We start from the raw sequence: 27,277 nt of genomic DNA, 5'->3' as shown, positions 1-27,277 counted from the left end.
ATTATACAAAGCCCAGTTTGAGTTTTAGCTATTTTTACCAAATAAATATTTATGGTTTCCTAGCCAAAAACTTGGTGTATTAGATTTATACCCTTATCAGTTAATGTTAACTAGGGCCTATGCGATATTTGGCATAGGTTTCTTTTCACTAGCCATTTCAGGTCCCAGGTTTCCACATGGCATTTAGAGCCAAGTGGAATCCAAAGAGGCGGAGGGCGGTATCCACTATCTATGTCTAAAAGATATTGTCTCTCCCAGCATGGCCAGGAGGCAGAGCTGAGATAAAAAGGAGACATATTGACCTAGAGACAAATTTAGGTAAAAGGTTTGAATCAAATTTTGAAAATCTATTTAACAAAACTTTAGAATATTTAAGTCACGTGAACTTGAAAAATATACTTATTTATTTAAGGAGCGCACATTAATTATAAGCCAGTTTGGTACCTTGCACATAAAACAATTACACAAACAGACATAAACATAGAGACATAACATACAGGTTACACACGCACCTATGCAGACATAAACAACAAGAACAAACAAGGATCTTATAGGTTTTGTTCAAGATGTAAAAAAAGCTCACTAATGAAAAGGACAGTCAAGTTTAGATTGTGTTTTTTCAAAAAGACTTATTGGTGAGGCTTCACATTGCCTTAAAGAAAGCAAGATAACAAGTTTACATTGTAAAGCAAAGTATGCAAACCTTTTCAAGGAGATGCAGAGAAGACTTTCTTCCTTTCAGAAGATAGCATAGAATTCTACCATAGGGTTTTGTGAAGAAATACATAGATGAGACTAGAAGAGAATTTAGAAGTCTGTTTAAGATAACCAGGTGGATGCCAGAAAATTTGAGACCATCTAGTTAAACAGGTAGATTTTAGGTTAGTTTTAGTTGCTTAAACGAGTTACTGAGCTTAAGAGCTGAGCCACCAATAGGAGATGAAACCATTTGACTCTTGAGGTTTTTAGGAGAAGAGCAGTAGACCCAGAAAGGGTCTGGTTGGCGCCATGGCTGCTTTTCTTCATAAAACTCCAGAGTCTTTAGAGAAAAAGAGTAGCACATGCAGTTAAGAAAAGAACCACTGCTTTTAAGAGAGGAGAGAAGCACTGTACAGATAAGAAAGAAAAACATGCTCAAACAATGCCAACACTGTAAAGAAATATTAACTACCTTTACTTTAGATTGTCCAATTTAAAGTTCTCTCAGTCACTGGCAAAGATCAAGTTTTATCCTTTTTTGGTGACATAAACATGTCTTAGTTTTTTGTTAAGGTCTTGGATAGGTCTCAGAGCCACTTGACATAGATTCCTAGTTGTTAGGTGGGAAGCCTTAATGAGACCCTTTGCATAATTAACCAGTGACCAATTTGTTCCCACGTTTTTATGTTAAGGCTCCCTTCCTTGAGGCATCAAGGACATGGTTGTTTAATATCCACTAACAGTTTTACAGGCTGCCATTCAGTTACTTACAGCCTGCTGCTTTAAGGAGACATTGGAGTTGTAATGTATGTTCAGTCTCCCCTTTTGCTAATGAATAATCCATATTTTTAAAGTAAAGAGAAGGAGAAAATATCTCCGGGGTTGAAAAAGCCTAACTTTGACCTGCCGCAGGCATGCAATTGCTAATCGAAAGCCACCTGTGACTCCCTTACCGAGATGCGTTTCCCTTCAATGGGACTCTCTTTGCCGGGATGAATCAGACGTCCTATTCCTCTCTAATGCTTGGCAGGTCAGTCTCCAATCCGTCGAGAACGTCCTCACATGGGGCACCATTTTGTTGCTTTGTGTTGCTTCGCCCCCCCACAGATTTGTCACCCCACTTCCCCTGGGTGACAGAGATGCAAAAGATTACTCAAAGCCCATCTCTTCTGAGCAGTGAGAAGCCCCAAAGCGGTTAACTTCCCTGGGAACCCTCCAGTGAGAGGCAACCCTTCCTTGGGAAATTAACGCCAAATTGGGGTTCTCTTCCTGCATTTATTTTCCAGACCAGGAAGTTGCAGGAAGAGAACAAAGGTAGGGTTATTGTTTAACAATATAGGCTGGTAACTTTCAGTGAAACAAGCCAGATAATGTTCCAGTAGATAATCAAGTGGTCCTACCAACACAAGCTTGATCTTAGCAAACATTCCTTCTTACAGCAATTTCTCAGTATCTTTACATAACAAACAGTAACTAGTCTGTCCCTGAGCCAGCAACCTGCTGTGCCACAATCCTTATCTTACACCAGAGACTTATAGCCTGAGGAAAATTTCCAGTCCTCCACAAGGTCAATATTTGAAACTACAAGGATTTGGAAAACCAGGCCCTGTGAAGTACATATGCTTTATAGTATATTCCACACGTGTGTATATGTATGTGTATTGTGTGTGTGTGTATGTGTGGATGCATGTATATATGTACAGGTATTATACGTGTGTGTGCAGGTGGATGCATGTGTGTATATGTAGGTGTATTGTGTGTGTGTGCATGTGGACATGCATGTGTGTGTATATTATGTGTATATGTATATGTGTGCATGTGGGGGGGGTGTAGGTGTGGTGGGGCAAAATTCCAGTGTTTTGGTTCCTATAAAAGGAATTGCATGCTTGGAGCACCCCTGAAGCAGAGCCCCTTAAATCCTCTGCTTGGGGGTTTACAAACCTAGCCTGTGGTTACACTGCCCTGGGGAGACCACCTCCCTCCACTTAGCACCGGAGCTGAAGGTTGTTTTCTTTGGGTCTCCTGGGAGTAGGATTTGTTTCTAGTGGGCTGATGGTAGGATATCATTGGGACCCCAACTCTATAGGGGGCCTCCATGAGACCCCATGCCTGGGCACACCTGGGATTGTTTCCCTCCTCCCTGTGGAAACTGAAGGTCAATTCATCCAGTCTGGCCAGTGCCCGCCAGGTGAAAGCGACTTCCTCTGTGCTCCCATCTTCACTTAATTGTTGGCCAAGAGATTGAGTGTACAAAGGGACAACAGCCAGACCATGTATAAGACAAGAACTCTGACCCCCAGCCTGCAGCAGCAGCACCCACAGCAGCAGCCCAGGGCGTCTGACAGCCAGCCCTGCAACACGTGGCCCGGGGTAGAGAGGACATGGCTCGTAACTCACAGCTTCTGATGCTTGGCCCTGTTTTCAATTTGAGACCTGCAGGGAAAGCTAAATATGCTCCCCTGCCCCATCCCATAGGGTGCCCACCTGCAGCCTCCCAGGCCCATGGGCCCCACCAGGGCACACCCCTGTGAAGCCCTGTTTCCACTGTGAAGCCCCCCACTCCCTGCCCGTCTTCATCTGCCAAACACAAGAGACAGTGGCCGACACCCTTGCAAGGGTGCACTCTGAACCCTCACTTTCCCACGCAGGTGGTCTTCTTCCACCTCCGCAGTGGCTTCCTCTGAGTTCCCACCTTTGCTTAATTTTTGACTGAAGTTTGCCTAAGTTTCTAGCCAGCCCCCACTGCGCTGGAGAGCTTCTGCTGCACGTCCCATCAGCGTCTCGTCTCTTGTCTGCCGCCGCACTGGGAATGAAGTCTTGTGGGCCTCCTGCCAATCCCCACCCTGTCCCAGAGCTCCCAGTGCAGCCAGGCCTGCGTCTCAACACAGTGTTAACTGTCACAGAGCCTCTCCTCCTGCTGGCCTCGATTCCTCTTTCTTAGGCTCCCAGGCCTGTCATCTCCTTCCTGTCATCCTCTTTGTCCTGGGGCTCTTGTGCTTCTCGGCTCTGTCCCGGGCCTGCCGTCTTGTGCTGAGGAGCTGCCCAGACGCTCATCTGTGATGGGAGGGCGGGGGCTCAGGCTGGCATGCGGCGTGCCCGTGGGGTCTGTGTCACAGCCCCTGAGCCACAAGCATCTGGGTAAATGAGTGCTACTTCACTTCTCAGGTGAAATAGAGAAGCGAGACTCTCAGCCCCTGCTAGACATCCTGGATGTAGTGGGAGGCTGGCCGGTGGCCATGGATAGGTGGAATGAGACCATAGGTAAGGCTGGGCCTGGCAGCAGCCTTGCAAACACAGAGGTGGACGCTGGGCCTGGGGTCTTTGGGGCTTAGGTCTTCCAGGGGAGGCCACTCACCTGGCTCAAGCCAGCCGACCACCTGGCCAGCTGCCTACTCTTGGGAGCCCCAAGAGGCCCAACCCCACCAGGGTCAATCTTAGGGTCCCAGGAGCCACTGGGGAGTTAGCGCCAGCTGTGATGGGGGCTCCCCATGGCTGGTCCCATCCAGCTCTGCAGAGGGGCATCCCTCCTAGACCCCCAGGGGGGACTCAACTCCCAGACCCAGGCCCCAGCTCTGAGCGTGTGTCCCACCTCTGCACTTTGGCCCGCCTCCACCTTGGGGCTGGGGTGGCACAGCACATGGTCGGCAGCCCCAGGGACACAGAGCTACACTCAGGGCCCTGTGTCTCCCACATCCCACGGCCCCCAAGGCCCACAAGCGAGCTCACCACCCTAGGCTGGGCGGGGGTCCCCTATGCCGCCCGAGTTCCAGGCTTAGGAGACTGAGTTCCAAGCTTAGGAGACACTGTCTGACAAGGGGCTGGGCTGAGACCCCCAGGACCTGGCCGCTCTCCCAGCACGGGCGCTGACTCCCCAGGCCCGCCGTGGGAGCTGGAGCGGCAGGTGGCTCTGATGAACACGCGGTTCAACCGGCGCGTCCTCATCGACCTCTTCATCTGGAACGACGACCAGGACTCCAGCCGGCACATCATCTACGTACGCGCCGCCCGGGCCTGGGAGGTGGGGAGCCGGGGCAGGCTCTTGTGAACCACGGGGCATCTGGCACCCGGGCAGGAAGCCTGGCCTCGAAGAGCTGCTGCGGGCCGCTGGCCAGGCCACCGACAAGCACCCGCATGCGCCCCTGGAGGGCTGAGGACACCGCGAGACCCTGAGGGCAGCCCCTCCCGCTCAGGCCCCCCGCCTCACGCCGCTCCCCTCAGCCCCTCCATCCCAGCCAGTGGCCCTCCCTCTGTCACCCAGAGCAGGGCTTCCAGGGAGGCACATGCTGGCATCCGCCTTCCGGGTGGAGCTCGTGTCCCGCTGGGTACAGTCGTAGGGTGGGGGGGGCTGCTGCCCACCTTGGCCAGGCTGCAGGGACCCTGGCTCCTTCTCCAGGATCACACCTTCTGCGTTTCCAGATAGACCAGCCCACCTTGGGCATGCCATCCCGGGACTACTATCTAAACGAAGACAGGGGTCAGAAGGTGAGCTGAGGGCCCTGCTGCCCCGCACTGGCCCCGAGCCGCCTGCCACCGTAGGGCCATCTGGACCCCACGCTCCAGTTCATCCAGCTGTCCCTGCCTCCCCATAGCTCACCCATGTGATCGCCTGTGGCCAAGCCCAGCACTGAGGGCTGGGGACGCAGATGGGAACTGTCACCTTTGTCACCATCGTGAGGAGGCTTCCCTCCACACCCCTGTGCCAGGCAGGAGTCCACTCAGCTCAGCCGGCTGCCCCATGGGGAAGACACCTCTGCAGAAGTGGGGTCCACACCGCTGGTTTCCTGGGAGGGCCGTAGAGATGTGAACACAGGCAGCGGGCCTGAGCCCGCCCTCCGCCCTCCTGCTCCTGCATCACGGAGCTCAGGAGAGAGGGGAGAGACAGGAACCAAACAGTGGCCACCGTGAGGCTGGCTGGCCCAGGGCTGGCGAAGGTGGAGGGGAGAGTCGGGAGGACGGGGAGCAGGCAGGGAGGGTGACGGCATCAGGCACTGGGCACGGAGTGGGGAAAGGAGAGCACGTAGTGACCTACAGGACTGGAAGTAATACAGGGGGACCTCCAGGTGGAGGTGGCCATGAGCTGGGCTTTGAGGGACTGGTCGAGCCAGGAGGGATGACGGCGTGGCCAAAGAAAGGAGCTGAGGATGGGACAGTGCGGCTGCGAGAGCCAGGCCAAGGGACCCAACTCAGAGCAGCAGGGACTGGAGTGTCTCAAAAGGCCCATGTCTGGCCACCGTGGTCAGATCAGGTGCTGCCAGCCAAGGCTAGCCTGGGGACACTGGCCTGCCTCATGCCAAGCAGGGTGGAGGGGGTGGCCTCCGTAGAAAATGAGAAGAGCCCCTTCCAGGATGGGGCATGAAGAAGGCAGGTCCAGGACGGACAGACATCCTCAGGGTCCAATCCTGACCCTCAGGCCAAAGTGAGCCTAGCTAGGGTGGTCCAACCTAACCCTGGCACCAACAGCCCTGGACCTTCGCCAAGTACCTGCTGTATGCAGCCCCATGAAGTAGGTCCCACGACCCCTGGAGCAGGGTCACACCACTAGAAGGATGGACTTGGGACCAGAGCTCAGCCCTGAGCTGTCTGGGTGTGGCCCTAGTGTGTGGCTCAACATACAGGGGGCCCACGTTGCTCACAGCCCCTCCAGGCAGGCTTGTTCCGGGGAGGGCCCCTGCTTGGGAGGGCAGGGGCAGTCTGAGACATCCCACTCCAGTGCTCTGTGTGCGCCGAGAGCTGCTGGCTGAGGCTGGCCGGATGAGTGTCCTGGGGGCTGCTCCGTGTCGTTCACCCCCCGTCCCCACAGAAAGCTCCATGGGGGCCAAGGTGGCTGAGACCTCCCAGCTGTGTCCCACATCTTTTGGCCCAGGTACAGAGAGCTTACCTGCAGTTCATGACATCAGTGGCCACCATGCTGCGTGAGGACAGGAACCTCTCCAGGAACAGCCACCAGGTGCGTGAGGACATGATGGAGGTGCTGGAGCTGGAGAAGCATCTGGCCAAGGTGAGGCGGGGCTGCTGGGGGCAGGGGCTGGGGGTCCCAGGCTGCGGCCTGATGGCTTCCCCCCTGTGACCACCCGGTTCCTGGCACAGGCCACCGTACCCCAGGAGGAGAGGCACGATGTCACCACCCTGTACCACAGGATGGACCTGGAGGAGCTCCAGAACAAGTTTGGCCTGAAGGTGAGGTCCACGGTCCAGTGCAGAAGGGCCAGCAATGGCCAGGCTCCACAGGAGACACGGGAGGCAGCCATCTGAGAGGGCACCTGGCCCCAGTGCCTGACCCAACCCTTGCCTCTCATTTAAGCCTCAAAAATACTCCCCTCCCCAGCAGGGGACCATTTAATTGAGTGCCCAAACCAGGACACCTTGAGAGAAGGGTGGGCACAATTACTAATCACCAGGATGGATGGGACACAGCCCCCCCATCTGTGAGCTGCTATGACAACCCCGGTTTTCTGAGCAGGAAACTGAGGCCCAGAGGGGCTGCTGATGTTCTGAGGTCCACAGACCCACACCTATGGCTCTGGGACCCCACGTCCTTCTCGGAATCCTGGCACGGTTCAGCCTTCCTGGATCTGCCTGACCCTCGGGCCTTCCCTCCCCAGATGGCCAGGCCAGGCACTATCTTACCACTGCAGGGTGGGGGGCTGGAGAGGAGTGGCCGTGCCAGGAAGAGGCGAGCTCGGCGTTGCCCCCAGCCCCGGCTGCTCAGTGACCGTCTCTGCCCTGAGCACTGCCTTCTCCAGGGGCCACCATCCCCAGCAGGGCGGGGGCACAGCTCTAGCCACAGCCTCTGCAGCAATGGACACCCAAGTCAGAGGACAGAGGTCGAGGGCAGGGACGAGCCACAGCCAGCGGGGGGGACCCGGAGCTCCTACCTCCTGACCAGGACATGTACACAGGCATGGGAGCCTTGGTGCCTGCTGAGGACAAAGCAGAACTTGGGGGGAGCCACCGGCCCGGGCTCCCTCATGCTCCGGAAGGCTCTATGGCCCTGGGTCCTGCTTTCTCCAGGACACTGCTTCCAAGTGGTGGCCTGGGAAGTGACAACCTTCCTCAGCACCCCTCATGACTCCCTCAGTCCCCAACTGACACTGTGGGGCCGGGCACTGTTCTGGCACTTTGCTCCACCAGTGAACAAGAGGGACAAGAAACGGAGAAGGGACATTTTAGGATGTGTCTGAAAGCAAGCAAGGGGCAGGGTCGAGGGCAGCCGGGAAAGACCACCGTGGGAGGCTGCGTGCTGCGGAGGCTTGGGAGGAGCCATGTGGTCCAGGCAGCCAGTGCCAAGGGCCTGAGGCAGGGCTGCTGGCCCAGCCCCGCAGCGGGCAGCATGGTGGCTGAGTGGCCGCAGGGGAGACGAGGCGGGACGCAGAGGGCTGGACCGAGTCAGGCCTTGAGGACCATTTTAAAGGTTTGGACCCTGCCTGAGAGGGTTCGGGGCATGACAGGACATGCATGACTCACACGTAAGGGGATCTGGCTGCTGTGGAAATAGGCCCAAGGGAACAAGGACAGCAGCAGGGCAACCAGGCAGGGGCTGCAGCACCACCAGGTGAGACGTGGCAGCAGCGGGGACAAGGTGGTGGCAGAAGCAGAGCGAGGGCGGCTTCTGGATCCATCCTGAAGTAGACCCAACAGGGTTTGCAAATGGACGAGACACGGGAAGCAGGAAAACTCAAACGGCCTGGCGTTGCCACGGCGATGGCGTGGGAGCAGTCCAGGGCATGTCCAGAAACCCAGGTTGGGGGTGTCGGTGGTGTCTGGTTTCTGACGCGTGTGTAATGTTTGAGATTGCCACCAAGTGGGCACGCCCACGGAACATTACTCAGATCAAGACCTAAACCACTCCTGGCATCCCAGAAGCCCCCCTCGCCCCTCCCCAGGCCCCACCTCCGCCTGCCTCCCCAGAGCAGCCACCACCTGGCTTGTCACAGCACAAGCGGGGTCACCGGAAGCAGCGTGCCTGTTTTCAGTGGGTATCCTCGTGCTACCTTCCATAGGTGGGCTCACTCTGCCGAGGCATCTGCGGTCCTTCCTGCGTCACAACTGCTGAACGGGGTTCGGTTCTAAGAACACACAACTTGCACCCTAGTCTGCTGTCACTGAGCCTTGGGTGCATCCAGCTCTAGAAGCTGCTGAATAATGTTGCGGTGCTCCTTCGTGTGCATGTGTTTGGCACATGGCTGCGCTTCTGTTAGGTACATGCGTAGGAGTGACACTGCCCGCGTCACCTGCCCGCGTCCTACTGCAGTAGATGATGCCAACCCAGCTTTCCCTGCCCGAGGTCATCGTGCCAGTGTACGCTTCCCGGTAGCGGGTGGGCTCCTCGCCAGGGCGGGGCACGCCGTTCTCATCCCAGTGGCATAGCAGCTGCGTAGCGCAGTTCCCCGGGCCCAGCTCGACTCTCCCTGACGGCCGGTCAGCTGTGTGCTCTTCCATGCCAATTGGCCAAGGTTGCCCTCGTTCGTTGTGTTAATCCATTTCTGTTGCTTAGAATAACCAGAACTGGAATTTATATATATATGATTTTTTTTTTTTTTGCCACTGGCCAGTACAGGAATTAAACCCTGGAACTTAATGTCATCAGTACCATGCTCTAAGCAGCTGAGCTAACCAGCCAATCCTAAAACTGGGTAATTTATAAAGAAATGAAATGTATTTCTTACAGTTTGCAGACTGGGATGTCCAAGGTTCAGGGAATACATCTGGCAAGGGCCTTCTGGGTGAGAACTCGCTACAGGGTCCCGTGGCGACCGAGGTGTCACATGGTGAGAGAATGCATGAGCCAGAGCACTGACCTCACCCGCTCGCTCTCCTGGAACAGCCGTCAGAACCACACCCCTGAAAGCTCACGACCCCAGGAGTGGGTTCCTCTGTTCACGAGGGCAAGGTCCTCACAGTCCAGTCACCTCTCAAAGGCCCCGCTGTGCAAATATAATCAGATTTCCACCCTCTTTCCCACTGTTTCAGTAGGAATCAAGTTTCTGACACGAGCTTTGGGGGACACATATGACCCACAGCATGTGTGAAATGTCTATTCAGGTCTTTGCCCATTTGTCCGATGTGGCTGTCTGCCTTTTTCATATCGATTTTTAGAGCTCTTTACATATTTTGCATGTGACACCGTGGTCAGTTTATGTGCACAAATGTCCTCCGCACTGGGCGGCTTGCTTTTTTAATTGTAATGGTCCCTTTTTTTCAAAGGAGGTTTTTGGTTTTGGTTTTGGTTTTGGTTAGGAGGAAAAGGCTTTATTTGCAAGTAAGGAGAACACTGGGGATAGCTCCCAAAGCAGTGTCTCCCCGAGCAACGGAAAGGCGTCGTCATTCAGAGCCAAAGCGCCCACCTTTCTTCCCTCCCAAATCCTCATTGAGGACCTCTCATGTAAATAAAGGATACAGGCTCGTTCACTTTGGACTGGTCGACTATGGGACATAGTTCACTGGTCAGTTCTGAAGCCACATTTGCATTTGGACCTGGGAAAGAACGTGGCCTTTGGGCAACAGCAGGACCTGGGGAAGCTGTCGCACGGGCTGAACCTTGAGCCCTGGACTACTACAGGTTACAGTCCATAGGTGGTGAGTTGAGACTTCCTGTCATGGCTGATCCATGACGTAAAGCAGGGATAGGTAGACATGGAGATCCCGGCTCCTCCCTGGGTGGAGATTCACCAAAGTTCATCTCTGGGGCCCATATTTCAGCTTCAGCCGATACTGAGGGCAGTCTAGTATTTCATGGTTCATGACTTTCTGCCACCTCACTTTTGGAGGCTGAGAAGTCCAAAGTCCAGGGAACATCTGGTGAGGGCATTTTTTTTGGCGGTGACCCTCCACAGAGACGCAGGATGTCACATGGCAAGAGAGAACATGAGCAAGTGAGAGCCAAAGGAGGTTTTTAAATGGTCCAGTGTATAAACCTAGTGTACGAACTCAGCGATCTTTTTTATATGGCTAGTGTTCTTTGTGTTCTGTTTAAGAAATCTTTGCCTGCCCCCAAGTTTGTCTGGGTCTACCATCTAGCCTGAGTTCTTTTTTGTATGTACGGTGAGACGTAGGAATTGTATTGCTTGTTTGTTATGGATTTCCAGATAATCCAGCACCACTCATTAAAAAGAGTCCCCCCGGCCCTCAGCCCCTTGGCCCCTGCTCTGTGTGCCATCTCTGTTACAAATCGAGAGTCTTTGTGTGTCTGTTGCTCTGGGTGTGTCTCTGCATGTTCACGAGCATGTGTATTTCTGGACTCTGCTGTTCCGCCGGACTCTCTCTCCGTCCACCTGCCAACCACCCACAACCTCCGTTACTACAGCTTTATAGTCAGTCCTGATATCCACTAGACTAAATCCAACAACTGTTCTTTGAGATTATCCTGACTATTCTTGGTCCTTTGCATTTTCTTTTAAAACTTAAAATCGGCTTGCCAGTTCCTCAAAAACAACCTGCTGAGATTCTGATAGGGACTGCTTTGAATCTCCGTATCAGTTTGGGAAGATCGACATCTTGACAGGGCTGAGTTTCGCCATCCACGGACCTGATGTACGCTTCCGTTTATGGATGTTTTAATTTCTCTCAATAAGTTTTGTAACCTTATATCTCAAGCTCTTATGTATCTTTTATTAGATTTATTCCTAGGTGTTTTACATTATTGTAAATGATATCATTTCGTAATTTATCTTCTTACTGTTTGTTGCTAGTATATAGAAATACCAACTATATACAGCAGTTTTAGTCAATTCACTGATCAGCTCTAATAGTTTATCTGTAGATCCTTTCAGATTGTATGCACACAGAACCATGTCATTTGTGAAAAAGTTTTACTTGTTCCCTTTTAATCCTTATCGGTTTTATTCCATTTTTTGTCTCACTGAGGTGGTGAGGACTTGCAGCACAGTGCTGAAGTCATGGTGGCAGACAGCTTCTGCCTTTTCTGCATCTATTGAAATTATTGTGTGACTTTCCTCCTTAGTGAATAATACTGATTTGATTTCCAAATGTTACACCAAACTTGTATTTCTTGAATAAATCTAATTTGGCGGTCATGTATTATTATTTTACATAAATGTGGCTGAACTCTATTTGCTAATCCTTTGCTTCGAATTTTTTGTATCTATGATTGTAAGTGAGACTAGCTTATTATTTTCTTTTTTTGTAATATACTTGTTTTGGTATTAAGGTTATTCTTGGCCTCATAAATAAAGTTGCAAAGGCTGTCCTTTGGGAAGTTTCAGTAAGATTGGCAGTAGGTTTTTCTTCAATGGAAGATAGAATCCACTGGTAAAGTTGATGGGCCTTAAAGTTTCTTTGTGGGAATATTTCAGATCAAAGATTCAGTTTATTAAACCCATACGACTATTCATATTCTCTATTTCTTCTTTTGTCATTTTTGCTAAGTCATGTTTTTCCAGGAATTTTCCCACTACATTTAAATTTTCAGATGTGTCGGCATAACCTGTTCTCTTTTTATGGTCTGCAGGCTCTGTAGCAATGTCACCCCGACTCTACCTGCACCTCCTCTCTTAATTCTTGAATACTCCCGGGTGGGGGTGGGTTTCTGGGATGCCCAGGAACCGTATCCACTCTCTTTCTCTCCCTCTTTCTCCCCACTCCCTCCTTCCTCAGGGATTTAACTGGACTCTCTTCATACAAACTGTGCTATCCTCTGTCAAAATCGAGTTGCTGCCAAATGAGCAAGTGGTGGTCTACGGCATCCCCTACCTACAGAATCTCGAAGACATCATAGATGTCTACTCGCCCAGGTGAGGCCCTGGGAAGGTCCCAAGAGGTCTCAGCATCTGTGCCTCTGCTCTCAGCAGAGGACCCCATTAAGCACTTACCCTAAGGTGTGAGGGATATGAGGAGGTAAATTTCAGTGGCCCATGGAGGCTCACACTGGAGACGTGGTGCATCTTAACCATCAGGAGCAGACAGACTGCATCTGCAAGGTCATTGTCTTAGAAGTTTTCTCCAGCAACGAGAACTCTCTGCTTGGGGTAGATACAGCTGGCCAAGGGCCCTAAGCCACATCCCTACCCTGGAAAACACCACCCACCTGTTCTACTCCCCATCCTCTGCCTCCCACCCCCAGGACCATGCAGAACTACCTGGTCTGGCGCCTGGTGCTGGATCGCATCAGCAGCCTGAGCCAGCGTTTCAAGGATGCACGAGTGAACTATCTCAAGGTGAGCAGGCCCTGCAGAGAAGCCCCACCCCTGCCTGCCTGTCACTCACTCGTTCAGCTTATGATGCCGAGCATTAGCAGTGGGCCGAGCACCCAGCCCACACGGGGTCAGAGCTGTGAACGAGGCGGATGGGTCACCTGCCCTCATGAGGTGGTCAACAGTAAGCATCCAACAAAGCAAAAACATTTCCTATCAAAACCAGCAAGGATGGTGGGAGCAGGAAGGGACAAGAGTAGGGACAGACACTCCATGGAGGTGACATTTGAAACCCCTAAAGGCAGGAAGGACCCAGGCATGAAGAAACCGGTGGGAGGGGGCGATTTCCAGGCAGCAGAAACAGTGCAGAGGCCCTGAGGCGGGAACAGTCAGGAGGCCAAAACCAGGGGCCACGTGGAGGGACGGGAGAAAATGAGGTCAGGAAGAGGCGGGTCGTGTTGCACGTGCACCGAAAGCCACTGGGGTGTTACATGTACAGCCAGCCAGATTCTGGTTGTGCAGTCATTCTGGCTGCTGGGGGAGTGGAGGCAGGGGACCTGCTGGGAGCTGGTGTGCTCATCCTGGTGACAGGGGTTGGGGTTGGACCAGGCATTGGCAGAAGATGGATTAGGAGAGGTGTTGATGACAGATGACTAGGAGATTGGATGTGAGGGATGAGGGACAGAGAGAAGTTGGGGGACTCTGAACGGGATGGATGAAGACCCCCACTGCAAGGGGAGACTGGGGTAGGAGCAGGCCAGGGCACTTCAGGACTCCCCTTTGGCATGGTGGGTTGGAGACATCATTAACCAAGCATCATGGAGGGAATTGAGTCCAGGAGCTCCGGGAAGAGAGGAAGGGCCATGCTGGCTTCCTAGAGGGCGGGATGCTGGGCAGAGCTCTCTCTGCGTCAGCCTGAGATCTGGGCCAAGAGTCTGATGGGAGACACGTTTTGTCTGGTGACTCTGTGTCCCTGGGGACGGACGGCAGGTGTTCTCATTGCCACTTCAGTGGAGGGAAAGACAGGGCTCAGGGAGCTGATGGCTGGCAGCCAAGCTGAAGGTGGTCCCCAGGACTTGCTGTGGGGTCAGTGCCAGCCTTGTGCCTTGTGGGTGGGGCTGGGGTCCTTGAGGGCAGAGTCCAGCCAGACAGCCAGGTCAGGGTGGCGAGGACAGGGCCCGAAGAGGAACCACTCCCAACTCCCCTGCCTGGGCGGGAGCTCCCGCTCAGAGCTGCACACGCGCGGCCAGCATGCAGAGGTGGCCTCTGAGCTCATCTGCGTGCCCACTGGCACCAGGCACCCTGAGGCCAGAACGGGGTGGGTCTGCCCACCCAGTGACCCAGGGCCCCACGTGAGACCCTAGTGGGCAGGTGTGTTGGTAAATGCGGCGAGTGAAGGGACAAATGCCCACCCAGGTGCTGTACGGCACGACAGTGGAGCAGGTGCGCTGGCGGGAGTGCGTCAGCTACGTCAACAGCAACATGGAGAATGCCGCAGGCTCCCTCTACGTCCAGGAGGCCTTCCCCAGGGACAGCAAGAACGTGGTGAGTGGCCACCCCCTTGCCCATGGCCTGCCCCAGGGGCTGCTCACCCTGGGACGGCCACCACCCTGCACATGACTCCCGCTCCCAGCTAGGCAGGCCCCTGTCGCCCCTCAGCAGCAGATTCCTGCTCAGTGGTACCTGGTGAGGCCAAGGGAGACCCCGCCCACCTTGTTGCCTCTGACCCCCAACCCCCTAACCCGGGGTGGCCCTGGATGCTTTGGACCAGCCCCCCAGAAAGACCCTGAATGCTGGTCACCCGCCCTCTGGAGGAGGCCATGACAGGAGGGCCCTGCGTGCTCCCCAGGTGAGAGAACTCATTGACAAGGTGCGGGCAGTGTTCGTGGAGGCCCTGGACGAGCTGGGCTGGATGGACGAGGCGTCCAAGAAGAAGGCCCAGGAGAAGGTAAGGCAGCCCGGCAGAGGCCTGGACAGCCGCGGGCCCACCTGGAGCTGGGTATGGCAGCACCCACCCAGACAGAGCTGCCAGAGGGCCCCAGCCAGAGAGGGCAGCCCCAGGGAGGCCCAGGGCAGACGTCACCACACCCACTTCAGAGATGAGGAAGACGAGGAGGGGACAGCGCGTCTGCTCAAGAAGGGACTGTGGGCAGAAGCAGGAATGGAAGCCAAGCCTAGGAAACCCCCAACACCCCCAGGAACCGGTGCGGGTGGCTGTGGCCTCCAGAGTAAGGGCCAGGACCCATCAGAAGCCCCTCTGGACATGCTGACACACAGCAGCCAAGTGACTCCTCCCGGGCCCTTCCCCCACCCAGAGCCCAGCTGGCTGTCAGGCTGCAGATCAGGCAGGCCGAGCCCTTCACGCACTGTCCCCATGTAACCTCTCCATGGCCCAAAAGGCGGGGCCACATGGCAAGAGGGCAGAGCCAGGATGCCCTGGGCCCCACCCACTCCCACTGTGGGGCGGGCACTGACCAGCCACTCCTCCTGTCCTCAGGCCATGAGCATCCGAGAGCAGGTCGGCTACCCTGACTACATTCTGGAGGAGAGGAACAAGCACCTGGACGAGGAGTATTCCAATGTGCGCCCCTACCCGGCGCCGGGCGATGTCCCTCAAGACCTCCACCTGTCCCCCAACCCGATCGGCCCTGAACCACCCTCTGTGGACACAGGGCCCTTGATTATCTGGGAGATGTGCTCTTTACCAGGCACCAGGCCTTCACTAACTCAGTCATCCTCACCATGTCCTGGGACAACTCCAGCATTACCCTTAGTTTACAGATGGGGAAACTGAGGCCCAGAAGAACTAAGGAACTGGCTCAGAGTCATGTAAATGCTCCGCGCCAGGGTTACCCGCTTCCCCCCCAAGTCCACCTCCACCCAAAGCCTGTGAGCCACGTGCCAGACTGCCTGGCACGCCTTGAAGCCCGTCCTCAGCCTCTCCCTGTGCCCATCTGTGGCCCAGCCCGAGCACCGGGAGTGACTGCCCCTCTCCTGCAGCTGAACTTCTCAGAGGACCTGTACTTTGAGAATGGTCTGCAGAACCTCAAGGCCAGTGCCCAGCGGAGCCTCAAGAAGCTGCGGGAAAAGGTGGACCCAAATCTGTGAGTGGTGTGGCCAGGGTGGCACACGGGCCCCAGGAAAAGGCCAGCGTGGCATGCAGGAGCTACCTGCTGGGCAGGGTGTCTGGACACTTGGCCACGGCTGGCCCAGTGCCAGCTGGGGAGGGCCACTGGGCCTGTCTCAGAGTCCCTAGCACCCTGTGCTTTCAGGGGCCCGAGTCACTCCTCCCACAGGGCCCCAGAGAGGAACCAGATGTTGGGTTTGGACCAGGATCCTGATCTGACGTGGCACTGTGACATGGGCCTCCTTAGGGTGGGCTCTGGCCAGCCAGGGCAGGGAGGGCCCAGAGAGACGCAGGCTCCACGTGATCAGCTTGTCTATCACAGCTGGATCATCGGGGCCGCGGTGGTCAACGCATTCTACTCCCCAAATCGCAACCAGATTGGTACGTTTACCTCCAGCCTCCCCCAACCACCCTTACACCTGGGACACCCATCCTGTTCTCAGAAGGGGAGTAGGTGCCGGTCTCTCCCACTTCACCCCGCGGTCCACCTGCGGGGCAGCTTTGCTCCTGTGCCCATGAGCAGGTCCAGAGGGATGTGGGGGACAGGGCAGCAAAGAGCCTCTGCCTGAAGGCAGCACAGAACAGTGGAAAGAGGTTGCACTTGGGCCCTGGATCTGCCACACACTAGCCCTGGCCTCTGGGCCTCAGTTTCCTCATCTGTAAAATGGGTGGGGGTGAGGGTCCTAATCTCTACCTCCCGGGCTATGGGTTAAGAGGCAGGACCCAGAGGTGCTCGCCCAAGGCTGGCACGCAGGAGGTGTGCCCATTCATACCTTACCCTTTGCCCTGCTCCGGGCAGTGTTCCCTGCCGGCATCCTCCAGCCCCCCTTCTTCAGCAAGGAGCAGCCACAGGCCTTGAACTTCGGGGGCATTGGGATGGTGATAGGGCACGAGATCACGCACGGCTTCGATGACAGTGGTAAGGGGTGCTGACTAGGGGTGCCCCAGAGCTGCGCCTCCAAGCCACACACACACACACCCTCTCGTCTCCACTGAGTAGCCTGGAGGCCATCTATTCAACCCCTTTGTGAGGACACTGAGGCCAGGGCATGGGAGGACATGCCAGGTCCTCCAGGGAGCTGTGGTAGCAGACAAGTCCTGAATGCCAGGCTGGTCTCTGTCGAGGGAACCTGCTCCAGGCACGGAGAGGACACAAGGGCTCGATCTCATAATCCTGACTCCACCTGATGACTGGTCACTTCCCCTCCCTGGGCCTGTGAAACAGGGACAGAGAGACCACCCAGTGTCTCTGTGAAGCTCAGGGTCCTCCAGCTTAAGATGCACTGACCCCGACACGTGGAACTCCACCACTGGGAGGGGCCCCCATGCCTGGTTCTTAGGGCCTGCCACCACAAGGGCCTCAGCCGTTTTTCCCGTGTGGCTTGGCCACCTTCCAAGGACAGCCCCATGTCCTCAGGGGCCACATGCTCTCCTCACCAGGGAAACTTAGAGTCTGGACATCACAGGAGGTGTTCTTAAGCCATGATGCCTCTGGGACCACAGGGTCCTAGACACCAGGCCCTAACCTTGGACAGTGGCATGGATAGACCACTGAAACCCTCCCTCTCTGGGGGTCCAAGTAGCCCCACGACAACGTGACGCTCCCTACAGCATGTCAGTGCTCTTCAGGGCTCAGTTTCTGCTTGTGAACTGTGATCTAGACACAAGGGTGGCTGGAGGAGGTGCAGGAGAGGCTGGGCACTGGCTGGCAGGGCACCCAGCAGCCACCTCTGCTCCTGCCCAGGCCGGAACTTCGACAAGGATGGCAACATGCTGGACTGGTGGAGTAACTTCTCAGCGCAGCACTTCCAGGAGCAGTCGCAGTGCATGATCTACCAGTATGGCAACTACTCCTGGGACCTGGCAGACAACCAAAATGTGAGGTGCCACCAGCACCACAGCTGCCTGGGGACTGCACCCCAGCCCCAACCCCGCGGGAACAGGGGAGCCAGCGCCCGAGCCACCCCTCATCCTGTCTCCTGTGCACAGGTGAACGGATTCAGCACCCTCGGGGAAAACATCGCTGACAACGGAGGGGTGCGGCAGGCCTACAAGGTGGGTCTCAGAGAGGCAGGGACCATGCCACAGCTGAGGTCGTGTCCTGCGAACCCTTGCTATCCGTACTTTGAGGCAGCGGTGCCCTGGCAAGCACCTCCTGGCCTTGGGCAGGCGGCGGCGCATGTCTCCCGACATTCCACCAACCTTAGCTGAGTGTGGAGGCCACGTTCCACCTCCAGATAAGATAGTCACACCTGCCGGCCCTGGCACGCCTGCACCTACAGCCTCACGAGCCGGCGGGCACTGGGCATCAAGAGCTCGCTCTGGGTGGGTGCTGTGTGGTGGGCTGCCTGGCAAGAGAGCCCCCACGGAGTCCCCGCACCCGGGGGACTCATGCAGGTGCTCAGAGCTGCTGAGTGGGGTGGTGAGTGCTCATCCCTGGGGGTGAGCAAAGGGGCCCTAAGCTACAGAGACTGGCTCCCCCACCTGGGGTAGGTCCTGCAGCCAGATCCTCCTTATGCCTGGAGATCCAAGGACTCTGGAGTCGTGGCCCAGCAGGCCCAGGTCCAGCACCCGTTTGGTGCCCACAGGCTTACCTGAAGTGGGTGAGGGAAGGTGGCAAGGACCAGCAGCTGCCCGGACTACAGATGACCCACGACCAGCTTTTCTTCATCAACTATGCCCAGGTAGCTGCCACGGTCCCTGGCCCCACCCGCCCCCGCGCCTCCTGTCTCACATCTTTGGGGGACCACCAGGAGCTGACAAGCCCTGCAGAACCAGAAGCAGGGGGCCTGGAAGGCTTCCTGGAGGAGGATGATAGCGGGGAGCTGGGGAGGAGCCGAATGTAGACGTGGAGGGAGGGCAGAAACCCGGTGGCTTCCCTGTCCCCACTCCACAAGGGGCAGCTGGAGCTGGAGGGGACTCCTTCCATCCCGCCCAGGGCCGCTGCCCCCTCCTCCAGCCCCCGAGGCTCGCCCGTCCCCCAGTCCCGTGGCCAGGCCCCTCACGTGCCCACAGGTGTGGTGCGGTTCCTACCGGCCCGAGTTCGCTGTCCAGTCCATCAAGACCGACGTTCACAGCCCGCTGAAGTACAGGCAAGTGTCCCCGCGCCCCGCGCGCCCGCGCCCCCGCACGCCCCCCTCTGTCTCAGGCTGCCCTGTCGCCCGCCCGCCCGCAGGGTGCTGGGCTCGCTGCAGAACCTGGCCGCCTTCGCGGACGCCTTCCACTGCGCCCAGGGCACCCCCATGCACCCCCCGCAGCGGTGCCGCGTCTGGTAGCCGAGGCCGAGCCACGCTGGCGGTCCCTGCCCACCCGCCGCCCGGAGGCGTCCGCGCGGACACGGCGCAGCCGGCGGGACCCGCGTAGGACCCGCGCCCCGCCCTACAGCGCAGCGCGGCGACAGCAGGGGGCGAGCGTGCCGGGCCGCGCCCCCTCGGCGCTCCCCACTGGGGTGGGCGCCCCCTTTGCAGCCCTGCAGACGCGACTGTCTCCCGCCCGCTCTCCAGAGCTCCTTGTCCTCAAATGTCCACGAGTTTCAGACTCAAGCCAAGAAAACGCTTCAATGAAGTTGGCATCCTTGTTCTTGGAGGAGGGCCCCGTGGCTGGACGGTGGCAGTGGCCTTGGGCAGTTACTGCGGGGAGCTAGTGGGGCGGGAAGGGTGCCCCTGACTCCTAGGGTCCTAGTGCTGGACCCGACGGTGGCCAGTTCCCCCAGATGCCCATCTTCAGGGACCACACGTCCAGACAGGGGGGTGGGGTCGGGGGACTCCAGAAGGAGCCAAGGTTGGGAGGCGGGTCCATGGGACCTGGTGACCACACCTGAGAACCTGGAATCTTAGTTTTGTGTGACTGGAACCCAGAGGAGGACTTAGACCACAAAGGGACGTCACCTGCTCTGCATTTTTAAGGGACCACTGAGAGGAGAATCTACTGGGGAAGTTGGGGGCTGGGAGCCAGCAAGGAGGTCCCTGTGGTCACCAGGCTTGGACTAGGGAGGTGCTGGGGTGGTCATCAGAACCCCCATATGACAGCCTTTGAGAGGGAGACCTGAAATGGGGTTTGGGGGGTGTTGGAAGTTCTGCTCTGGACCTGTTAGGGCAACCCAGGGAAGGTGTCCAGGGAACTGGACACTATTCTTCCAGGCCAGCTGCCCCAACAGGGTGTGAATGACCACTGTCACATCAGCAGGGGTCCTTCCAGCAGACTGGCCCATCTTCTGAAAGTCTGATTTGGTTCACCAGAATCCACCAGGTGGTCAGTCATCTCCCTGAAAACCCAAAACCCCCTCATGGCTGCCACCAGACATGAGCAGTGACCCTCCAGCCCCAGAGGCTAGGTTCCCATCTAGGGCCTAGGAACAGAGCCCAACTGAACCCCTGTCCCCTATCCTGGACCTGCCTCCCTGTCCTAAGTCCCGTTGTGGACCTAGAACATGAAGTCACCTTGGAAGGAAATGCCAGGACAGTGAGGTTACAGTGCCCAGTGCCCACGTGCCAAAGGCCTGAGGTCTGCAGAGAGACTGCAGGGCATGTCCCTTCCCAGGGACAGTGACTTTCGTAGCAGGGAAGATTAGGCCTCAGGACCCACCACTGCCCCGCTGGCCCTAACAGTGAGTGAGAGGGGGCTGCAAGGACGCAGGGCTGAGTCAGAGAAGAAACGCACTGTCCAGGAACAGTGGTTTAATGGCTCATTGTTGCTGGCAGAGCAGGCTAGGTTCAGTCTCGGCCCGCTGCGACTCCAGACAATTCTTCAATCCGACTCCCAGGACACCCAGGCCGTAGGTCCTCCCAGATCGCCAGAGGTCTTCACCTCCCACACACCTCCTCGTCACACTTCACAGGCAGCAGGGGGTCCATCAGGGACCAAGAGCAGATGGCCCACCCACCCAAAAAGGGAAGGGGTGTGCTGGACACAGGAGGCAGTCTGATCCGTCACTCTCCTTCTGATGTACAGGAGGTCTGCCACCAGGGCCACCTCAGACAGATCATAGGCCTCCTGAGGCTGAGAGGACAAGCCTCTCCCTGCCCCACAGCCCTCTGTGCAGCCCCCACCCACTGGGGAGGGCCTTGCTGTGCCTGCCCACCCAGCTACCCTGCCCCTTGGTCCCTCTCAGCCTGCTCCCCCTCTGCAAAGTGGGGTCACAGTGACATGTGCATCACAGGGCTGCCGTTAGTACAAAATGACATAAAGCCAAGGGCTCAGCACAGGGGAGTTTGGTGGGAATGGGGTTGTTTTTAGCGGGCAGTGCCCGCCCCAAGCCCGAGCTCACCTGGGGCTGCTCGCTGGCAGAGACCTCTGCAGATATGCCCAAGGCCTGCAGAATGTTCTCTTGGGGAACATAGTCACCTGGAGACTTCTGGACAAAGTGCAGCAGCACTTTGTCACCACCTGTAGAAGCAGGCAGGTGATCAGGGCACCCTGGGAGGCCACCTGCACTTTGCACCCGTGTGCTGGGAGGAGGGATGGTGGGCCAGCCTGCTGGCTGAACCTGGCAGCCCTAGACAGCCATGACCCCCAGGTTACTAAGACATGTGCTGTTCTGCCCACCCAGCCAAGCTGACACTCAGAGCAAGGCCACACCACAGGGGAGGAGCTATGATGAGACCCACCTTTGCCGACCACCAGCAGCCCTCCACTCTGCAGCAGGTCCCCCGACAGGTTCCCCTGAATGCCAACAGCCTTGGCCTGGAGAGAGGGGAGCAGGGCCCAAGTCAGCCCTAGAGGGAAGCCTCCCAGGGATTCCCACCACCCCCTGGTCCTGTACAACCTTGGCGGCCACATCACGCACAGGCTTCCCCACGGCAGCTGACAGGATGCTCAAGCTGTTGTACCTGTGAAGACATCTGCTCATTGGTCCAGACTCTGGTAAAGTCTGGTCCCCAGAACCTGTCCCCGGTCTCCACAAGATGCACAGACCAGTTCCCAGATCAGGCCCTGCCCACCCATCTCACCAGGAGCTGAGAGATAGCAGCAGTGGCCAGATCAGGAGCAAGTCCAACCCCCAGAAGGACCTCCTGCCCCCAGGGACAGGTTGGGCTCCCAGCCTAGGGACTGGTTGGCCTGGGGCCACACAGAGAGTACAGAGTGGAAGACCCTAATCCTAACCCATAACTGGCAGCACCAGCTGAGCCAGATTCCTGGGCACACCCAGCCCGGGGTACAGGCACCAGAAGGCTGCGACGGCCCTGGATGGGGGCAGTAGGCTCTAAGCCCCCTCTGGAGGCCTGGGCACTGCAGCCTGTTAAGGGTATGACCTGGGTGAGAAGGCTGGTTGAAGACATCCAACACCCGAGAGAAAACCCAGCAGGAGCAGTCAAGGCCACCAGAGCCAGCTTGCTCGGGCAGCCTGAGTGAACAGCGGAGCAGAGGGTGGCAGGAAGAAGAGGAATAAGGGAGCAGAGAATGCCCTTGGGTCCCTCTGCCAGCTCAGGTTGGTCCTGCCCCCAGCACCATGCCATCCCAGTGGGTGCTCCCCAACACACGCACTCACCGCTTAAAGCCCAGTTCTTTATAGAGCTGTTTGCTCTCATCCAGGTACAGCTCTGGAAAGCAAAGCCACAGGTGTGTACCCCAGGCCCAGTCCCCACTCCTCCACGACCCAGGTCACCCTCCTACATCCACGTACAGCGCCCAGCTCAACCACCCAGGGCCGGGAGGGGCAGTGCAGGGCTCCGTGTCCCCACTGTTCAGAGGAGGGGCTGAGACCCAAAGGTGACAGGTGCAGCGGGAGTGGCGGGGCTCGCCCAGACTCTGCCGCTGGGCCACGGCTCTGCGGGGGCACGACTTGGCTGCCAGCTGGGGGACGGGGAGGCAGAGGGAGGCGCACATCAAGGCCGCTCCTGGACAGAGAAGGGCTCAGACCTTTGTCCAGGGCTGGGGCTAGGCAAAGAAGGGCCGGCCCAGCGCCCAGAGTCTGGGGAAGGGTCTCCTCGGGCCGTAACGGGGCGGGAAGAGGACGCACCTCCCGCGAAGTAGCCGCCATCCAGGAACTCCTGCAGGCCCAGTGCCTCCGGCCCCACGCCGACCAGGCGCACGCCGTGCCGGTCCAGGAGCCCCCTGAGGCTGCTGAGGTCCCGGGCGATCCAGCGACACACCATGCAGCCGAAGCGCCGCAGGCCGGCCACCACGCACGCCTGCTCCTGCCACAGGCTCTGCAGCTCCACGGCCTGCGTGGCGGCCGGTCAGGGGGCGCGAGACCGACCCCGGCCCTCCCGGCTCCAACCCACCCCTTGCTCCGCGCGCCGGGACCTGCGGCCGGCACCGCCCACGCCCAGCCCGAGCCGCGCCGAACCCCTCAGGACCTCCGCTGACCCCCGGGTGACCTCCGTGCGCCCGACCGGCCTCACCTCCCCGGTCACCGCATGCTTCAGGACACACGCGCCCACGCGGGATAGATCCACGGCGCTCATGACTGCCGCCGCCTAACCCGCTTCCCGGCCCCCGCCCCACCCGAGGTCCTGCGCGGCCCCTGAGGCAGGCCCGGCCCCGCCCCGCCCACGCACCTAAGCCACGCCCCAAGATGGCCGCGTCGCGTCGCAGCCACGCCCCGTGCGCGCTCAGCCACACCCCGCCTCCCGCTACAGGCCCCGCCCTTCCGTATCCAGGCTCGGGCCCTGCTTCCGGCCCCCTCATTTGCATATGCATGAGAACTTCGACCGAGGCGCAGCGGGCGGGGCTCGGCGGCGCGGCCGTGCGCTCGTGGTGCGCCTGCGCGGAGGGTTGCGGGGCCGCCTGGCCGGCCGGTTCGGTCGACGGCCGGGGCTGGGGTCGCCGGTGCGGGTGAGGCAGTGTCCGGCTTGGAAGGGTTACCGGTGCAGGCGAGGGTGTGGGCGCACGTGTCGCGGAGATGGGGGTCTAACGGGAAGCCAGCAGGCGGAGGGACGCGGGAGAGGCGCGCCTGTGACACGTTTACGTGCTTAGGGGGCGGACGAGCTCCACCTGCACCCGGGGGCTCCTGCCGGCCCGAGAATTCACTGAGCTGAGACGGATCGGCGGGGAGGGCGTGCAGATTTGTGCAGAACGGGCCTCGCCGGCCCGCGGCGGGGGCAGCTGTGGTGCCGGGGCCGGCGGGTCCTCGCGGACGACAAGCTGCCGCTCTCCAGGCCAGGGAGGGGTCCTCCTCGTAGGAGACAGGAAAGAGGTCAGCACGGTCTCCTCACGCCCGCTGACTTTGAGGTGCCCTGAGCTCGGAACGGTCAGCGCGCCACATGCTTGACTCCTTCACAGACGTGCAGACCCGATGGCCTCGTCGTCAGGTACACCGTGCATGCAGAAGTGCGAACACCCCGAGAGGACAGCCCCTGTGTCCCCATGCCCAGCCTCGCCTGAGCAGCGCGTCGGCGGCTGTCTGGGCTGTGCCGTGGTTGGCGACGCCCCAGCCTCGTCCAGAGCCACAGCCCACTCTCGTGTCAGCTGCGGCGACTCTGCTCCTGCGCCTTCTGCACTCCCGGACCCAGGCGGAGGGGCCGCCGCTGTCTGGAACGGGCCGTTCTCACGGAGAGAGGACAGCAGGAGACACGGAGGAGCCGTGCAGTGGCTCTGACGCCTGTGGTGCACCTGCACTGTGGAAGTGGCCAGCGTGCCTCGGGGACACAGGGACTGCTCCATAAATGCTGTGCTTAGGAGAATGAATGGAGGCATGTGAAAGAATAAATGAGTGATGAATGAGTGTGAAACAATGACTGAATGAATGGGTGAGTGAATGAATGAGTGAATGACTCAATGGGTGGGCAAAGGAATGAGTGGCTGACTGAATGGATTGGTGGGTGGGTGGGTGGATGGATGAATGGGTGAGCGGATGGATGGGTGAGTGGATGGATGGATGGATGAGTGGATGGATGGATGGGTGAGCGGATGGATGGGTGAGTGGATGGATGGATGAGTGAGTGGATGGATGAGTGGGTGGGTAGGTGGGTGGGTGGATGGATGGATGGATGGGTGAGTGGATGGATGGATGGGTGAGCGGATGGATGGATGGGTGAGCGGATGAATGGATGGGTGAGCGGATGAATGGATGGGTGAGCGGATGGATGGATGGATGGGTGGGCGGGTGGATGGGTGGATGGGTGGATGAGTGGATGGGTGGGTGGATGGGTGAGTGGATGGATGGATGGATGGAGGAGTGGATGGATGGATGGGTGGGATGGGTGAGTGGATGGATGGATGGATGGGTGAGCAAATGAACGAGTGGGTGAGCAAATGAACGAGTGGGTGAGCAAATGAGACAGGAAGGCTCGCATGAGAGGAGCTTCCCATCAGATGGTGAGTGTTGACCACATGCCCGCATAACACTTGACTTCATCTGTCTGACACTTTCTTTGTAAAATTAAATCAAACGACCACATTAAATACAAAAGAATGGCAATGTAGAGCAATCTTTCTAATTTTCCAGAGTGACGATTCAGTGGAAAAACATGATGACGGTCTATATTTTCAAAAGCAAACTATTTGTTCTTGCAGGCAGGAAGTCACCGTGCCACTGTGACGCTCCCTCCTCTAAAAGTTCCCCTTCTTCGTCACAGCTTCCTGTGTCTGCGGAGGAAATTTGGAGACACCTGCCTGGGCACATCTCCAGCAGAGCCTGGTGTGTTCGAGCAAGAGCCACCAGCTGGGGAGCGGGGCTTTTGTCATCAACTTTACACACTCCTTAAGTGCAAACCTGTGACATCTCAGAATACTCCTTTTTTATTTCTCACTTTTCTAGGTGAGCTTCTTATTTAGAGGTGATTCCCGGGCAGCTGTTAAGAGATGATGCAGAACGACTCCAGGTACCCTTTACCTGTTTCCCTTGGTGGTACCGTCCAACGTCTCACCAATCTGTGGTGCAGGACATCGATAGATACAGTCCAGATGGAGGACATTTCCATTAGCACCAGGACCTCTCTTGTTTTCTTTTTTTAAAAAATCTTTACTGATTTATTTTTGTAAAATGGTGGTAGAATATACATAAAGCGTAGTACTTAAACATTTGTAAATGTACGATCCACTGGCCTTAAGTACAGTCACACTGTGGTGCCACCGTCACCGCTATCTTTACAGAACTTTCCCAAAGAGAAACTGTGTCCCCATTGTCAAGTAACTCTCCACATTCCACCTGCCAGCCCCTGGTAGCCTCTATTCTACTCTCTGTCCCTATGGATTTGCCTACTCTAAGGACCTCGTGTGAGTGGAATCGCACAGTATTTCTCCTTTGTGACCGTTTTGCTTCACTGGGCACAATGTCCTCAAGGTTCTTCCATGTTGTAGCAGGTGTCAGAACGAACATTCCACTGCATGGAACATTCCACTGCATGGGTACGTGTTGTTCACTTCTGTACCCATGGAGGGACAGCTGGCTGCTTCCGCCTCCTGACTAGCGGGCACACTGCTGCAGGGAGTGTGAGTACAAGCCTTGGAGGGGCCCCTGGGGCAGGGGCCAGACCCGAATCATTTCTGAATCCCACAATCCAGGGCTGGGGGGTAGGCAGTGGGAGGGAGGCGACCCGGCTTGGAGGATGGGGAGAGGGCTGTGCAGCAGACTGGAACGGGCGACGGCTGGTGGGGCTCCCTTCTGGGGCAACCATGGGGTCCCGGCCCTCCCACAGCAATGAACATTCAGACATCTCTTGACGAGCTTTCAATAAGCCTTGTCCCGTGAAAGTGAACCATGCTGGTGCAACAGCCTCGAGCAATGCAGAAGTGAGCGGAGCAGAAAGTGAAAGCTGGACCCGCCATCGGGCCCCTGGGGAAACACACCAGCATTCCAGACACAGAGAAGCGCATGGGCGAGCTCAGGAGTTTTAAACAGGATTGTAGGCTGCGCTCCCGTCACACCTGATGGTGCATGTCCCAGGGTGGTGTGCACGTTTGCATGTGCATGTTTGCGTGCACACGTTTGCGTGGGTGGGCGTCCAGAGTCTTCCAGCCTATCATACCCAGGTCGTGCTCCTGGATGATGGACAGGGTCCAGGCTGTGAGAGCTGTGTGCTTCCTGCAGCTGCTTCACCTGAGCAGCCCACAGCTGCGTCAGGGCCCTGCGGGGTGTGGGATTGGGGCATTGAGAGACATCAGGAAGGAATGTTGTGGGATTTGGTCTGTGCTGGGTGATTCGGGGAGGGATAAGGAGCCAGTTAAGGTTGAACGAGGTGGTTCGGGCAGGCCCGGGTGTTCTTATAAGAAAAGGAGATTAGGACACACTGAGAGATACCAGGGCAATGATACGGGAGGGGCTCAGTTTCCCTGGGTTCAGGTTTTAGGACACTCCTCTGGGTTTCCAGACACTCCCTGAGGTCTCAGGCCCCCTCCTCTAGGTTCTTTCTTCGAGAAA

General features: G+C 57.3%; 3 protein-coding genes across 4 annotated transcripts in view; 2 read left to right on the top strand and 1 right to left on the bottom strand.

Annotated features, from left to right (window-relative positions):
• The window catches only part of MMEL1 (membrane metalloendopeptidase like 1), a 35,592-nt gene extending 16,342 nt beyond the window's left edge, over positions 1-19,250 (top strand). The window contains exons 7-24 of the mRNA XM_063103576.1: positions 3,865-3,960; positions 4,575-4,693; positions 5,116-5,181; positions 6,563-6,697; positions 6,787-6,876; positions 12,313-12,449; positions 12,779-12,872; positions 14,265-14,393; positions 14,698-14,796; positions 15,346-15,429; positions 15,849-15,952; positions 16,298-16,356; positions 16,775-16,894; positions 17,720-17,853; positions 17,965-18,030; positions 18,564-18,659; positions 18,991-19,067; positions 19,151-19,250. Coding sequence (XP_062959646.1) covers positions 3,865-3,960; positions 4,575-4,693; positions 5,116-5,181; positions 6,563-6,697; positions 6,787-6,876; positions 12,313-12,449; positions 12,779-12,872; positions 14,265-14,393; positions 14,698-14,796; positions 15,346-15,429; positions 15,849-15,952; positions 16,298-16,356; positions 16,775-16,894; positions 17,720-17,853; positions 17,965-18,030; positions 18,564-18,659; positions 18,991-19,067; positions 19,151-19,250 — 1,805 coding nt within the window. The remainder of the gene's footprint in view (positions 1-3,864; positions 3,961-4,574; positions 4,694-5,115; positions 5,182-6,562; positions 6,698-6,786; positions 6,877-12,312; positions 12,450-12,778; positions 12,873-14,264; positions 14,394-14,697; positions 14,797-15,345; positions 15,430-15,848; positions 15,953-16,297; positions 16,357-16,774; positions 16,895-17,719; positions 17,854-17,964; positions 18,031-18,563; positions 18,660-18,990; positions 19,068-19,150) is intronic.
• Positions 19,251-20,636: 1,386 nt separating this feature from the next.
• On the bottom strand, positions 20,637-23,444 carry PRXL2B (peroxiredoxin like 2B). Of its 2 annotated transcripts, none has more exons than XM_063106170.1 (7): positions 23,319-23,444; positions 22,934-23,138; positions 22,463-22,514; positions 21,740-21,803; positions 21,582-21,657; positions 21,242-21,360; positions 20,637-20,804 (listed from the first exon to the last, which is right to left on the bottom strand). In XM_063106170.1, exons 1-7 carry the CDS (start codon positions 23,379-23,381, stop codon positions 20,778-20,780), a joined length of 606 nt encoding a protein of 201 aa, XP_062962240.1. In that variant the 5' UTR covers positions 23,382-23,444; the 3' UTR covers positions 20,637-20,777. The 2 variants fall into 2 exon arrangements, with proteins under 2 accessions (XP_062962240.1, XP_062962241.1); XM_063106171.1 differs by lacking the exon at positions 20,637-20,804 and adding an exon at positions 20,811-20,930.
• A 166-nt stretch (positions 23,445-23,610) lies between these two features.
• On the top strand, positions 23,611-24,725 carry LOC134383378 (uncharacterized). The gene is made up of 3 exons (XM_063104344.1): positions 23,611-23,751; positions 23,956-24,112; positions 24,199-24,725. The coding sequence occupies exons 1-3, from the start codon at positions 23,611-23,613 to the stop codon at positions 24,579-24,581; spliced, it is 681 nt and encodes a 226-aa protein (XP_062960414.1). The 3' UTR covers positions 24,582-24,725.
• Positions 24,726-27,277: the final 2,552 nt, after the last annotated feature.

The sequence above is a fragment of the Cynocephalus volans genome, chromosome 8, assembly GCF_027409185.1.
Source record: "Cynocephalus volans isolate mCynVol1 chromosome 8, mCynVol1.pri, whole genome shotgun sequence".
NCBI classification, from domain to species: domain Eukaryota; kingdom Metazoa; phylum Chordata; class Mammalia; order Dermoptera; family Cynocephalidae; genus Cynocephalus; species Cynocephalus volans.
Note: the sequence above shows the minus strand (reverse complement) of the source record. Positions and strands in the feature narration are given on the sequence as shown.